Here is a 15,502-nt window from a genome sequence, read left to right as displayed (position 1 = left end):
GCTAAAAATAAATGTTTTTGTTTAGAAAATAGTCCACAGAGCCATTTTAACCCCACATAATAATTCATTTATGTATTTAATCTTACTTAGTTTCATCCAGTATATATTGTTTAATGGTTTTTAGTCAGCTCAACTTCTTCAAAATTCACAACAGATAGTTTAAACAGATAAAAATGTAAGAATTTGGCCAAATTTTTTGAAAATCACAATTAAAAAATCTTATTATTTTCACCAGATTAGTTTTAAGCTAAAGCCAAACAGGGTTTAGTGCTTTCTTAGTTTTAGTGTCAACCACCAGGTTTAAAAATGATCCCCTTTAAATCAACCTGTTACTTCACCTACAACTGTGTCACCCAGACGGTCACCTCCCAGCATTGAGAGCTCCGTGACTACAGTGAGCAAACAACAAAACAAATAATCCAGTGCTTGCACTGATTTGCTGGGCTATTTTTTAAAGGCTTAAATTAGAGTTTGCCAGCTACCCGTGAGCTTGCAGTAAGCTGATCCCTCAAACAGCGAACATGATACTGTCTGCGGCTGGTTCATTGTAGTGAAGGGAACAACAACCCGATCAACTGGTTCAGGATACCTGGAAAGAACATCTCGTTAAACAAATAATCTCCAGACGCCTTTTCTCTTTACACCTTGAAGTGTAAAGGAGACAGCTGCTGGGAATCACGAATAAATCCACACAGATGGGATTTCCCCTGGAAACGCTAGAAGTTCAACAGCAGGCACGGTGACACAGCACAACTATCAGAGCTGTGAAGTCACCTGACACATGATCGGGGACTCTTAGGAACCTCTTTGTGGGTTCTTGATACTTTGTAGAAGTCTTACAGAGGGAAAGTGATTTCTGGAATTGCTTGTGATGTAAGGTTTCTTTTCTTTTTTGTTTTACAAAACCCTTTTCTGAAGAATGAATGAATGTCACTTAGCTAGACTGTTCTCCACTGTTGTCCCCAGTGGCAGATCATCTCTTCCAGCTACAATTGACTCGCACTGTCCTGCTCTACTCTGGGAATCTGTGTTCAGCTCTTGAGTGACCCAGCACTTGGTACTTTGGTCATTATTGTGGTGATGTCAATTGTTGATGATGATAATGGAAGGTCTTAAATTGTTTGGTTGCTTCATTGTAGATGTTCCTTATTTTGAAAAAAATAATAATAATAAAATCCTTATTTACTTTTGTGCATTGCCTTTACACTGCTTGGCAGTACCTGCACCCAAATTGACTTGAAGCACTTTGTTACTCGTACTGATCTTGTTTCCTCTTGAGATCTTTGCTTGTGTTGTTCTTGTTCCCGTATGTACGTCGCCTTGGATAAAAGCGTCTGCTAAATGACATTGTAACATTGTAACATTGTAAATCCAGAACGACAAATGCTCCACAATAGTTGATCTAATCCTAAAGTACATCTTGAAATTTTCCGAAATCAGACCTAATTCTGGTTCAGAGCAGGTTTCAAATCGCAATTGGTGACCAAGCAAGTATTGGCTCAAAGTTATTGGTAACAACTAATGTTTATTGTATCCAAAATAGGGACAGGTAGCAGTTAAATGTGCGCCCAAAATTTTTTATACTTATCTTATATTTGTTGAAGTTATTCTTGGATCAGATGAATGAGTCTTTAAAAATATAAAAACAGCTGCTCTATGGTCAATATTTGAATACTAGCAAATGAACAAGTATCGCTTATAAATACAGCAAAAATAATTTGGTTTTGTTAATGTATTGACGTTTCTTGACACTCTTCTGTCAAGTTGTTATTATCAAGCTGAAACAAGTTTTAGGAATTTATTTTCTAGTAACAGATCACAGGGAAAAAAATAAACAGGTTCAGTTTTGGCAACCAAAATAGATGCTTTGTTGCCAGCCTGGAATCAACTTGTTAAAAGTAGAGGTAGCCCATGAGATGACATCCAAGATATTTATTAAGAGGTGTATGAACACTGTGTTTCTGAGACATTACATTAAGTGAGGAATCTCTCAAACGAGACGTTGGTAATATCTTCCTAAGGTACAGTTTCACCATGATAACAATGTTTTTTAACGGAAGCGCAATGATATTAGTGGAGAAAAACAAATATCAATGTGTGGTTGAATCTAGGAATACTGTGATAACAAAATATGTTTTTACATTCTTCCAAAATAAATCAAAGGGCATTCATTTTATGTCACCAATTCATGTGAGGGTCACTAAAAGCTAGCTAGCACATTCTGATTATATCAAGGCCTGTTTTTTTTTTTTTTTAAATAAAGTTTTTTTTTTTTTTTTTATTGCAATCAATGTTAGACTTTAGTGATGTGCTCACTGCAAATGTTCATGTTGTGATAATGATGAATATTTGTTACTTCAACTTAATTTTGAACAGATTAAAAATGTTAGATAAGAAAATAATAGCTTGGTTGCGTTACAGATAACACATAGGAAGTGTACTGACATTCGTTGATTAGAAGATTGAAAGGAATAAATGTTCATCAAATTCAGGAGTCAATTTTTTCAGTAGCTTTGGAGCGTGAATAGCCAAAACTCACTGGTTCCAGATCCTAAGACATCAAAATATTGGTTTCCCTAAACCCTGTGATAATACTGGGTCTAATATGGCTGACTTTTGGGCTGCTGTTTTAAGGAAACTAAGATTTGAGTCCTAGAGAATTATCCCAGATGTCCAAAATGTATGCTTTACAGATATTAATGTGTTTCCATCCTACTTCACTTCACTTGGCATCTAATTCATCCCCCTCTCAGTGTTTGCTGGAGTGCCGCCCACATTGACTTTATATCACCTGTGTCTATTGAAACAAGAGATCTTTCTCTCTCCTCCTCTCACTCCACAGAGACAGACAAAGACGCAGTTTTTTGACGTTTGTTTGGCGAGTGCCCCCAGCATGGGCTGATGGGTAAAGCTAACACACAGTGTGAGGGGAACGAGGGGTGGAGGGGGGTGAGAGGGGGGAGACCTGTCTGAGAGGATACGGCTATTCTGTTGCTAATGAGCTTGTAATTAGCCCTTACACATTTGCCTGGGGGAATTAGTGTGTGTGTGTGTGTGTGTGTGTGTGTGTGTGTGTGTGTGTGTGTGTGTGTGTGTGTGTGTTAACCTATTTTCCTCAGAATAGGGGTTGAGGGTGATAAGCAGATAATACTAATTACTTCTCCTCCCAATTGCTTGTTAATTGTGGTGGTGTGGATTTATACAGCATGGTAATACCCCCCATTCCACACACACACACACACACACACACACACACACACACACACACACACCACTTTGCCTGTTGGCAAAATCAACAGGTCATTTTTTAAGCAGGAGGCTTCTGTTTAAGCCTCTCATTAATTATGCCAAGTGGCGTTCCACCTTCTGCGTGACTGTGTGTGTGTGTGTGTCTGCTTGAATCATGGCTGCTTACTGGTTAAACATGTTCCCGTGTTCTTTGATTAAAATAATATCACCAAAAAAACATGTATAAAAAGATTAGAATGCCTCCTGGAGGTTAAATCATACAGGCATTGCGAATCATCACGTTATATGGATAGGGAAACTGGGGCGCCAGTTTGGCCTCGTGGTTATGTTGCCCATCTCATGTATGTATGTAGCGTGTGGTTCTCAGGCAGGCGGCCCAGGTTCAAATCCAGCTCCCCTTTCCTCACTCTCTCCCTTTGTTTCTTGCTCTGTCTACTGGTATTAAGAGACCAACATATACTTAAAAAAGAAAAGGCAACCACCATTCGTCACCACACGGGACACAGCACAACACAACCAGCCTATTTCCCCACACGATCTTCCTGACAAGCAATAAAAGACCAACCAGGAACTAAAACATAGAAGACACTGTATTAGAAATAAAGCAGGGTACAACACAGACTGGTTGCAAGTCAATCCACAATTTAATACTTACAAGCTGGGTACCAAATGTAGAACAGGGTCTTGTGGAAGTTGCGTTATAAAACTAGGCACCGTAAAATCTGGAAAAAAAAGTCATTCTGGTATATAAGACACTGTCTATTATTTTGAGTCTTCCAGAAGGAAAAGGTTTAAACTGTGTTCCTGAGAGATAAGCTACAGTACACTTTTCCTTTGGACCATTACACCTCTGTGACAATCACATTCAAGGCTACAGAGACATAAAGGTCCCACCTTGAACTGGAAATGTAAAAGGGCTGCTCTTACAAATCAATCTGAGACCTAACAGCTCTATTGTTCACCAGTTGACCATCATTTGCTGAGGTGAATGCAACAACTTCTGTTATTAACTTGGGGATCAATGAATTTGATCCCAAAGGATTTGATTGGCCCTTTACCGTAAAATTTTGAATATAAGGTGCACTTAAAATACTCTCTGTCATCTGAAAAGTTGGCTACGTTCTATACAACCATGTGACTAATATACCAACATGAAATGCTGAGAGAGGTGCATTGTGTCATGCTTTTTCACCAAGAATATGGCGAATAAGCCAGAGACTGCTTCATTGAGCAAAGCATGCTAACAAGGTGGACCAGTCTAGCGATGCCACTTTTTAACCTTTTAGCCCCTCATTAGGTTACACTCTTGTATTTGAAGAAAGCAGTGGTGTACTAATAAATAAATAAACCTGGAGGAGTGCTGGTTTGATTGAAAAGACTCTTCAATTTAAGACAGCGAAAGGGGGGTAGTGCAAGTATCTGGGAGGTGGTCGCAGGCATTGGGTCCATCCCTACCTCACTACTCTCTACGACACCATCGACTGAGCTTAGCTACAGGTAGCTGGCAGGTGGTGATAACAGATGGTACTATAAAGAGCTACACGGCTGCTTAGAAACTACACATTGCTGAACATACTGGAAGTCTTGATATAGGAACTCAGTTCAAACCTTTTACCCCCAAAAACAGACCGTGTCTTTCATACCGGTGCAATGTATATTGTGGATTTTACACTACGCTTCAAGCATTCAACTTGAACAGGGTTTTACCTCACCCACAGCACCTGAATGCACCAGCAGTTCTGGTCTCTTCAAGTGCTGCTTTTTTTTTTTCTCCAAGTTATATTTTTGGCCTTTTTGCCTTTATTTGATAGGACAGCTGAAGAGAGACAGGAAATGTGGGGAGTAGAGAGCGGAGGAAGACATGCAGGAAATGGTCGACCGGCTGGGAATCAGACCGGCGACCCCTGCGACGAGGACTGTAGCCTCTGTATGTGGGGCGCTTAAGACCACTAGGCCACCAGTGCCACGTCAGGATGATCCACCAACAGCACTCACTGGTTCTTAAATGCATCTATATGAAGGCCTAATGAAAACTTTTGCAACTAATAAGGATAAATCCAGGACTTCAACAACTGTTCAAACTTTTGTATTTCGCTCTTATTTTGAAAATGAAACCAAAAATGTTTCTTTTCAAAAAACATTTTGGGTTTCAATTTCAAAATAAAAGTCTGGCATATACTGTTGCAAATGCAGATACGTATCATCAAGGTGACAGTGAAAGGTCCTCCAGAGGAAAAATACGGTCAAGATGTGACATATAAACAAAATAATTAACATTAGTTAATGACTGAGGTTATTGTCAGTCATACTTTCCTCAGTAGTAAAATGTCTTTAATGACATTAAGATGGTCTACTTTACAAATACACAGCCCATAATTAGCCCCCCTGACCCCCTGCCCTTCCTCTAACAGATCCATCATCTGTTCATCCCATCACCATCTTATCATTCATCCTGTTCTAACGGCTTGGGAGCGCTTAAGCAGATTTTAGTTCAGTCTGCCCTCAAAGTGTTAAACAGATTGGGCAGGGTGGGGGATTTCTCATAATGAAGGTGAGCCTGTGTGTGTGTGTGAGTGTGTGTGTGCGTGTGCATGAGGTAGTCAGTGGCGCAAAGTGTCTGAAACTTGGAAGGGTTAGATTAACCGCGAGCATGATCTTCACTGAGCTCATTTCTCCCCTTCTGTGCCAGAGACTGTGACACACACACTAAACACACACACTTAACACACACTCAGTCACACCTACCCCCTCTTCCATTTAGCCCTCAGATCCCACCTGGTATTTTAATCTAGATTTAGGATCTAACACGTATCAAATGATTGCCGACTGCTCCTAAAGTCACTCAACACGCGTTAACAGAAACTGGACTCAGCAGCGTCTCCAGAGCTGGTCTTAGCTTCCCCCCATGACTGCTGCTGGGAGGATTAGTCGCCTGATGAAATATTAACAGTCCAGTTAATTGATTTTTTGCTTAAGAGTAATTTATCTTGTAAATATTAGCTCTTGTCAGCTGCTTAAACTGGAATACGTTTTGCTTTTCTCTGACTTCTTTTGATTTAAACAGAATAAATGTGGGTGTCACACTGCTGGAAAAAAAAGGCTGAACAGGGTGTGGAGTAGTTTAAAAGGGCAAAGAGGGGGCAGCTGTTTAACTCAGTGATCAAATAGTGAGCACCATGTCAAGAAGCTTTAGTTTTGGATATGGGCGGCCATGATTTGAACCCAACACTCAGCCCTTTGTTGCACGTCATTGCCTATTTTCTTTTCCCGCTCCATCCACCATCCTTTCCTTTAAATAAAGTCAATAAATGCACAAAAACTATCCACTTAAGTGTTTATAAATTAATCTGCATTACAGAAAAACTACACATCCAGGTTTCATGAAACTTAGTGGAATGGTGAAGCAAGAGGCCAAGAGAGAAGCCCAGAATTTTGTAGTAGATGCAATCAATAAAGAGGTCAAAAAAATCTGTTCTTCTGTAAGAGCACTTTTTAGATCTAGCTGCTGTGGTAATGATGTTTAACATCTTAAGCATTATATTTTTACATTTAATCAAGATAATCAATTGTCTCTTGATTTTTATTAAAATATTTGTTGAGTTACAGAAGAACAGTCATCTATTTTTCTGAATTAATGAGACAATCATCCTGGAATAATGAGAAAACTGTCTGAAAATAAATAAATTCTTAGCTTCTAAGCTAATTTTCATCAATCTGAGAGCATTTCAGATGCATCCTCTTACATCTGCGAAGCTTTCTTTATCAGATCAACTGATCCTGAGGAACAGGACTTGATGTCCGAACTACTGCAAAGTCCTCGTGTGATTTTGCAAAATCAACAAACTAAAAACAATACAGTCTTTGTTACTTAAAGACTACAATATTTAATGTTTCTGAAACCCAAACTAAAATTAATCTGGGCAGGGTTGTTCCCTTGAGCAGCCTAAATGAGAGCTCCACTGAGATTTTAAAGAGCTGGTATCTCCTTAATTCACAAAACAGACCAGGTTTTTTTTTTCTAAAGTGGATGTAATGCTCTTCTGTGTGAAGTATTCCTAATTCAGAAGTGAATGATAAATATATATTCAAAGCTTTATCCGTAAGGCAAGAAGACTGGTAGAAATTCTTAAAGACGTTTCAACGTCTTCAAGAATTTCTACCAGTCCAGTTGCCTTACGGATAAAGCTTTGAATTACCATGACCTGGATGACTGAGAACCTCCACAGACCATGATAAATATACAGCAGAAATGATGATGCATAGCTATGTTTTGGCACAAATCTTAAAGTAATTAAAGTAGATTTCGGTAGTTGTTGCAGATCCACAAATCAGAGAAAGTTGATCTTACTGAGGTATACAGTCTCTCAATGCCCCTCAGTTTCTCTCTGAAATATTAAAAAAATTCTATTGCAGACACTTGTTAAATCTCAGTCTCAGTCCTGATTCCAATGATGAGAAAAAATAAAGCCTGCTTTATGAAACCAGATTTACATTTTTATAGCACTATTAAAAAAAATCATGTCTATCAATTCAGAGTGTATCAGGATGCTGGGACCCTGCCGACACGGGGTATCAAAGAAAAAAAGGTGACTCTTGAGTGTGTCTGTACTGGAGGTAAAATTTGTGCTACTGATGAAGTGATGAAGGTGAAGGACTGGAACCTTTGCTACGGTTTTTATTCACCTTTTTGAATTGTGAGCGCGCTTTGTTTTGACCACTCATGACTTAATTCAGACACAGACTCCTTCAAAAAGGAACTGAAAACTTTTCGGTTTCGGAGGACATTTCCCTAGTTTTCATTTCCCTATACTTTTTATCCCAAGTTTTTATCTGACCTACCCGGCTGCTTTTACTTGTTTTATTTAACTACACTGTTTTTAACAAGTGTCTGCATTTTACTGCCTGTTTTTAACCCTGTTTTATTCTTGGTGCCCATTTAATGTCATGTAGCACTTTGAGATTTGTTCAGAATGTAAAGTGCGTAATAAATCAAATGTATTATGATTATTATGATTATTATTATTATTATTATTATTATTATTAATAATAATAATTAAAGGGGCAATTTTTACATTTGACTCTGCCTGTGGACTTCATTGTGTTGTTGGAGCCCAGTTAAGTTGGTGTGCAGGTATTTCCTCTGCCTTTATTTAATCAATTTAGAGTCAAACTTGAAAACTTAACATGTGTTACATTATGATTCACTTATTAATTCATATTATTTTGTATTTAATTACACAAAATTATAATTCAGCAACATACATTTTTTAAATGAATGAATGAATGAATTACAATAATTAAAGAAAATAAAACAAAAAAATGTTTTAACTTGATAAACAACCGTTATAAGATAGTTTAAGAATAGTTTAAAGACAGGAAAGATCAATAAATAATTCAAAGCGGATTTAAAATTACCCCAAAAGTGGGTCATTTATTGTTCTTATGGCTGCCTTAAATTGCACTTTAAGAGTGTCACATATTGGATCATCTTCATGTCACATACTGATGTGTCTGTAAAGGTCTTCATATGAATCCTTTCCTCTTACACGCATAGACATCTATTTTTCTTTATAATGCAACAAAATTAAAAAGATTTAATCATTAAAGTTAATTATTTTCTGGAGAGGAGGAGAGAGAGCTTCATATCAGGACTCCTGATTTTAAGGATTAGCATTCTGTGTCTAGCCTAATCATATCTGTATTGTAGACGGATTTGGAGGCGGATCATCCTTCACCTGACTGCAACCTTTATGCAAGGCCTCATATTCACTGCAGGGGTTTATCTTTGTCTGCGTGTTCTCCTCTGCTTTAAGAGAACAATGTGAAACTATCATGTCTTCATTCAGCTTCCAGCCCATTGATGCTCAGCTTTAGCTTAACAGAAACATTTCTCCTCTGGGCTACAATGTGCAAGGGAAGTTTTCCATGTTTGCAAATATAGTTGACAGATGCTTTCAGGATCCTTAGCCTGATTAATAAGAAATTTGTCCTGAGACTGATTAATGAGCTGCTGAGATCAGAGGGATTGAAGCGAATACAACATCATTAATTCCTTGTCCTGGAGCTGCTCTGTCCGGCATTGATGTCTTGGGGCGTTATGGTGCGTCTCGGCCCTGTCAGAGGTCTCTGGGACATCGCCTATAGGTGCAACATGTCTGTTTTAATTACAGGGGTATTAGCTGGGAGGGGATCGCTGCAGCTTTATGTCCTCAAGTGTCTTCTCGGCCAAATGTCGAGGCACATGTGATACTGGTTTTCATGACCAGGAGCCTTTCAAGTGTGTGGCAGAGTTTTAATTGGAGCTTTAAAGTTTAGACTCCTGTAAACAGGATGACTTGACAGTGTTTCTCTTTGTGTTTTGATTGCATCATGAATTCGCTCTTCCTGCTGTCAAAAAAGCTGAGATGATTCCTCCCATCATGCCCTCCTCCTGAGGCAGGGCTCCATCTCCAGATCCGACCTATTAAATAACCTATCGTTGCTTGTTTGCTCACTGAAGTCATCCTGGCAGTCAATGTATCCTCAGGCTAAGCCAAACAAGCTGATCAGCCAGTCACCTCTGTACACACTACCCCCCACTAAGAAGCTAATGGCCGGGACGTATAATCCTTCTCAAAACAACCACAGAGATGCTAATTGTATCTCGCTATAAATACAGTTTGACTCCTTGTCCTCTTTCTTTATTCGGCCCGAGCCACACTGGAAACTTGGAGCCGCCTCCGTTGCGCACAGGCTTTTCTGAGACATTTAAGACACCAACAAGAGCTCCAGTTACATAAGAGAGGCGGCGGATAGATGCTGAAAGTGTCAATAAACCTCAATCGTCTCCAAAAAATAAAAGTCAGCGGTGCGCGGAGCTTTACGCACGGGTGGATGCATCATTTTACGCGCCCTTTGAGCGTTTCCTAACTTCTTTGGTGAGCTACAAAGAAGCATCCAGCCGAGATGTTCCCGCTGCCGATGTTCACACCGGACCAGGTGGCGCGGGTGTGCGAGAACCTGGAGGAGACCGGGGACATCGAGCGCCTCGGCAGGTTCCTGTGGTCCCTACCGGCGGCCGTCCCCGGATCCGCCGGAGAAGCGCTGAACCGACACGAGTCCGTGATGCGAGCGAGAGCGCTTGTTGCATTTCACGGGGGGAACTTTGAGGCTCTCTACCAGATCTTGCAGAGCTACAGGTTTACGCGCGAGTCGCACGCCAAACTGCAGGACCTGTGGCTGGACGCGCACTACCGGGAGGCGGAGAGGCTGCGGGGGAGGCCGCTGGGCCCGGTGGAGAAGTACCGGATCCGCAAGAAGTTCCCTCTACCCCGCACGATCTGGGACGGGGAGCAGAAGACGCACTGCTTCAAGGTAAATAAAAAAAACCTGAAGTGTGTTGTAGTGGTTTATAACGCACATTTACGCAACCACGTGTGTCTGTGGGGGTAAAGATAGATCAATCAGAGGCAGGTATTCCTCAGTATTCAAACATTGTTATATTACATGACTCTGCTTGTTAACTCTAAGCTGTGGGACATCAGCTGCTCTCCTGTGTGGTGCTTTTTAACCTGCCTCTGCTGCATCAATCCGCCTGGTCTCTGAGCTCTTAAGGTGATAATCAGAGCCGGTTATCCTCCAGCCTTCTACTGGAGGTCCACTTTAAGCTCGACTGAGTGTTAAAACTGCAGAAAACTACACATGAAGAGAGGATTCATGCTGTCAAACACTAAGAATCAGAGAAGTGTCACTCTTAAAAATGCCCAAATTGTAATATTGTTTTGAGTTTGGTTCTTCTGACACATGTCCAGCATTAAATCCTGATTATTTTCTTATATCCTCGACTATTTCTCTAATATATGACATTCACAATCCTCGAACAACTTCACATTGAAGCAGGCCAATATAACGCTCTTTTAATTTCTCCAAAATCCAATATTTTCTTATTTAAATTGCCACTCCAGATTCGCTTTTTCCTTTTTTATATTCTTTTTAATTGCTGTAAAATGTGTGGCGTGCAGTGCATGGGTCAGATTCTCTGTTTATCACAGTTAAATTACATGCAATCTTAAATAAGCAGCTGTCAAATGCAAAAACACTACCTTTAGCCATCAAACAGCAACATTTTTAAATATTTTCTTAGTGAAATTTCTGCTGCTTTGATCGCTTAGTATCTTGGGCATAGTCTTTATAAAGGCACTTACATTTTCAGTCTTAAAGGGGAGATTCATATACTCTACAACTTCACTTTAAGTCATGCTCAAACTTTTTAAAATGAAATAATGAACTAAAAATCACTAAAAAGTGTCACCTCACAGGATTGTAATTCAGTAAATTAGTGCATGTAAGAAGCAGACTTGGTGTGATCCCCCTCTTGTGGCGGGGTGAGGTATAGTCTCAGTAGTAAAGGTAATCTTTAGGCTCTCCAACAGCTTATTAAGCCCCTTAACATGATCCAATTTACAGGGTATATATTATATATTCTTCTACTGTAAATGTGATAATCTATAATAAATCCAGTCTTATAAGATTATAGTGAGCATCATAAGAGAGTGATAAGATTATTGAGGTTTAATAGGATGATATCTAAACAACATATGGTGCCTTTTCAAAGTGATAGGCTTTGATTTTCTGGGAAACGTGAGGCGTTCCTTCGCGGTAAAAGAACGGACTTGTGTACTTCACAGGATTTAACCTAAAGCCTCTTTTTTTTTGGTGCCCCTTCAGGAAAGGACTCGCAGTTTGTTGAGAGAGTGGTACCTCCAAGACCCGTACCCCAACCCGTCCAGGAAACGCCACCTCGCCCAGGCGACAGGACTCACACCCACACAGGTCGGCAACTGGTTCAAGAACCGGCGGCAGAGAGACCGTGCTGCATCTGCAAAGAACAGGTGACTAAAAAAGTGATATAAGTGTGTCGTATTTGAAATTGAAGGAGGAAAAAAAAAAGAAAACAGGCTCATGAAAACTTGTGAAAACCCTTTCTGACAAGCAGAACTGACCTCTACTGATTGCACTCTTTGAAGAAGACAAAAAGTAAGACTTCTGACTCATTTCTCTGATCTGTTTCCATCCAGACTCCAGCAGGACCCGTCCCTCATGCCCTCTGAGAGCTCACCCGACGGCTCCCATCAGGACCGCCGCCATCACCCCCACATGTTGCCTCCCTCCCCTCATCACCTGGGCAGCCCGGAGGCCAGCGACTGCAGCACGGAGAACGAGCGCCGGGGAACGGGAGCCTCCACCCCCGAGATCTCCGTCAGCAGCGACAGCGAGTTCGAGTCTTGAGACTCTTTTTGTTTTCATGAACTCCGTCCCGAGGATTGGACTTTGTTGTTTAAGACACTTGAAGTGAGTGTGGCTGCGGACACACTGGAGGTGTTCTCAGTGAAGATGAGACCACTTGATGTGGCTGTGAGAGGATGTTTTATAAGGGAATAATATGCAAAAACAACATGCACTTAAAGAAGCACCATGGCACATGACCCAGACTGTTATAGGAAGTAGTTTACAGCTGATCACGACTCAGCATGTCTGATAGACGAACGCAGAACTGGTTCTTTTAATTCAAACACTCAAAGTATTTATAGACAAGAAGAAGATGGTCTTTAGATAACGTGCATATTCATATGAATCTTTGAACTGGTTCAGTATATATTTTTGGATAGATCATTTTCCTGTAGTTATGATCAGAACTACATTATGCATTTGTATGGAAGCTGTGAAGACACAATGATCAATGCCTTGAGTAGGCTGTTAAAGAACGGAGCTACATTTACATGCACCGTTATACTTGTTCATCTCAAAGTAGAGGAACATGGAAGAGTCCATTTAAACACATTAATGGCCGATGAGTTAATTCATAACCAGCATTAGCTTAGCATAGATTGTGCTCAAGTATTCCGTCATGTTAATGGTGTAAATGTGTGATCTGGTATCTTACTATGCCGTGCTTCCCATCACTTTTATTACCTTAATGTTGTTATTCAGAGAACTCAGGTTGTAACATGCATGTAAACATAGTGACGGAATTCAATTCACTGCCTTAAAACGGAACTAAAGGCATCATCATTCTTTTATATACTTAATAATAATGGGAGCATTATTTACTACTAATGACACAGATTTTGCTGCTAAAGCACAACATGTTTTGTTACCACCTGTGTTTTTACCTGTCCACTCCTCTTTTTTCGTCACTGTTTGAAAATCTGTCAAGCTTTTTTTTTCGTCACACGCTCCTGAGCTGCTCTGAAGATCCCGCAGGAGCTGAAACAGATGAAAGATGGAACAGCGAGAATGTAAAGCACTGATCGGTCTAAGCTCAATGTGCCTGTGACATTTGAGAATAGTGAAGACCTGGTTTGGATGTGATTGTGTCCCTCTCAGGAATGACAGGTTTAAAAGGCCTACTGTTTGCTTTCTTTCTTACAACCATCATTTCTTCTAACCCAATGTATTTTGTAAATGTTTTATGTAAATAAATGAACTTATTTTTATCCACAGTTATGCTGACTCAGTGTATGGGTGTATTGGGAGAATCCCAAAATAGATTTAATGAAGGATCCTGAACAGAGCAGGCCTTATTCCTCTGGTTCTCCTTAATCATTTTCCACATAGGGTTTAAATTAAACTTATATTTCCATATTTTTTCAAGTCCTTTTTAAAGGTTAAACACTGATTAAGTAAGTTTTATATCTTTTTTTGACCATTTTTATAAAAAATATATATTTTTGGGCCTTTTCGCCTTTTAATGCATGGACAGGACAGCTGAAGAGAAACAGGAAATGTGGGGAGTAGAGAGTGGGAGAGGACATGCAGCAAAGACTGGAATCAAAACTGCGACCTCTGTGACGAGGGCTATACCTGCTGTATATGTACAGTATATGCTTAGACCGCTAGGCCAACGGCACCCCATGAGTTTTATATCTCAATGAAGAGTACTTCATTTATATCTGCGACCAAAACAATAAGCTAAAACAAAAATAAATTGTGTTGCTCATCGTTGTCCAAAATCTCTACATTGACCCCAAAAATAAGACCCCTAATCTAGGACTGCCACAAAGCTACATTTAATGGTAACACCAAACAGAGACAAAAGTTGCCCCATGTTTGCAAAACAAGGGATATTTAAAATAAATACAGCTTTCCCCAATCGGAGCTGATGCTAACAGAGCAACCTTGAACGCACCACTACAACATTAGAACAGCATTTAAACTTCCCTCTTCAAGCCAAAGTCAGAAGAAAAAAGTGGATGTGAAGGTTTGGTGAGTACTGTCGTTTGGGTTAGTGCAGCAGTGTCAAACTCATTTCAGTTCAGGGGCCACATACAGCCCAAGTTGATCTAAGATCATAACATAATAACCTATAAATAATGAAAACTCTAAATGTTTCCCTTTGATTTAGTGCAAAAAAAGTACAAGTACATTCTGAAAATGTTCACATTTAATGAACCATCTTTCTACAAAAACAGCTGCTGTATTTTTTGCCATGATGAGTCTCATAGTGGGCAGAATCTTTTACTCTTTAAGCCCTGAAACCTGCTGCAAACACACCAAACAGGTTACCCAATCACCTGACACACAGAGTGTAATGTTTACTGCAAAAGAACAGAGATTATAATAATGAAGAAGGTAAAGTTGATTATTTTGGACCCCTCAGCTCCAGCATGAACAGTTTGCTTGCTGGACAGTGCTGTATGCAGCGGTGTAGTGCTAGTGTTAGTAGTTAGTGGATCATCTTATAGTCCTCTAAAAAGTCCTTATGAATCTCTACAGGACAAATTTGAAACAGTAGTTACTTTGATTGAAAAGTTGCAGTTAATGTCTTCTCTGTAATTTTTTCACTTTACAAAGTCGTTCCGAGGGCCAGATTGGAACCTCTGGCAGGCCGGTTTTGGCCCACAGGCCTCATGTTTGACACCCCTGGGTTAGTGTTCGCACATCTACTTGAAGTCCATCTACAAGAAAGTTGGTGTTCTATATTTTCATGCAATTTCAATTTTTTGCCCCCAGATAAATAAAGGTACAATATCAACTCTCCATTTATCTCTCTTTTAGTCTGGCTAAAAAATCTGTCAGTTTTCCAATTACATGCTCTACTATCACCTACACTAACTTACTCTTTGATTATGCAACACTGTGTTTTATATATCAGAACCTCTGACTGTCTAAGACTGTAGGACTTGCTTGTTTCTTGTTAAAGTTTAAGCTAAGTCACATTCAAGCTAGCATGTTTCTGAAAACAATTCAGGTTAAAATCAACACTTTACTGTTT

The 15,502-nt window shown here is 39.8% G+C and overlaps 2 protein-coding genes across 4 annotated transcripts in view; one reads left to right on the top strand and one right to left on the bottom strand.

Moving 5' to 3' along the window:
* clcn3 (chloride channel 3) overlaps positions 1–15,502 on the bottom strand; it is a 99,245-nt gene that overhangs the window by 83,584 nt on the left and 159 nt on the right. For all 3 annotated transcript variants that reach the window (XM_034676186.1, XM_034676189.1, XM_034676188.1), the window contains exon 2: positions 13,401–13,494. The gene's annotated coding sequence lies outside the window, so the exon portion shown is untranslated. The remainder of the gene's footprint in view (positions 1–13,400; positions 13,495–15,502) is intronic.
* Positions 10,195–12,988, top strand: six7 (SIX homeobox 7). The gene is made up of 3 exons (XM_034676199.1): positions 10,195–10,602; positions 11,956–12,119; positions 12,306–12,988. The coding sequence occupies exons 1-3, from the start codon at positions 10,195–10,197 to the stop codon at positions 12,514–12,516; spliced, it is 783 nt and encodes a 260-aa protein (XP_034532090.1). The 3' UTR covers positions 12,517–12,988.

The sequence above is a fragment of the Notolabrus celidotus genome, chromosome 23 (assembly GCF_009762535.1).
Source record: "Notolabrus celidotus isolate fNotCel1 chromosome 23, fNotCel1.pri, whole genome shotgun sequence".
NCBI lineage: Eukaryota > Metazoa > Chordata > Actinopteri > Labriformes > Labridae > Notolabrus > Notolabrus celidotus.
This window is presented reverse-complemented; position numbering and strand designations above follow the sequence as displayed.

Bases quoted from the DNA above. Each gene is read 5' to 3' on its own strand.
- six7 (XM_034676199.1), top strand. From the start codon at position 10,195: ATGTTCCCGCTGCCGATGTTCACACCGGACCAGGTGGCGCGGGTGTGC. The intron at 10,603-11,955 runs GTAAATAAAAAA...GTGCCCCTTCAG, and splicing joins AGAAGACGCACTGCTTCAAG to GAAAGGACTCGCAGTTTGTT. The intron at 12,120-12,305 runs GTGACTAAAAAA...GTTTCCATCCAG, and splicing joins GCTGCATCTGCAAAGAACAG to ACTCCAGCAGGACCCGTCCC.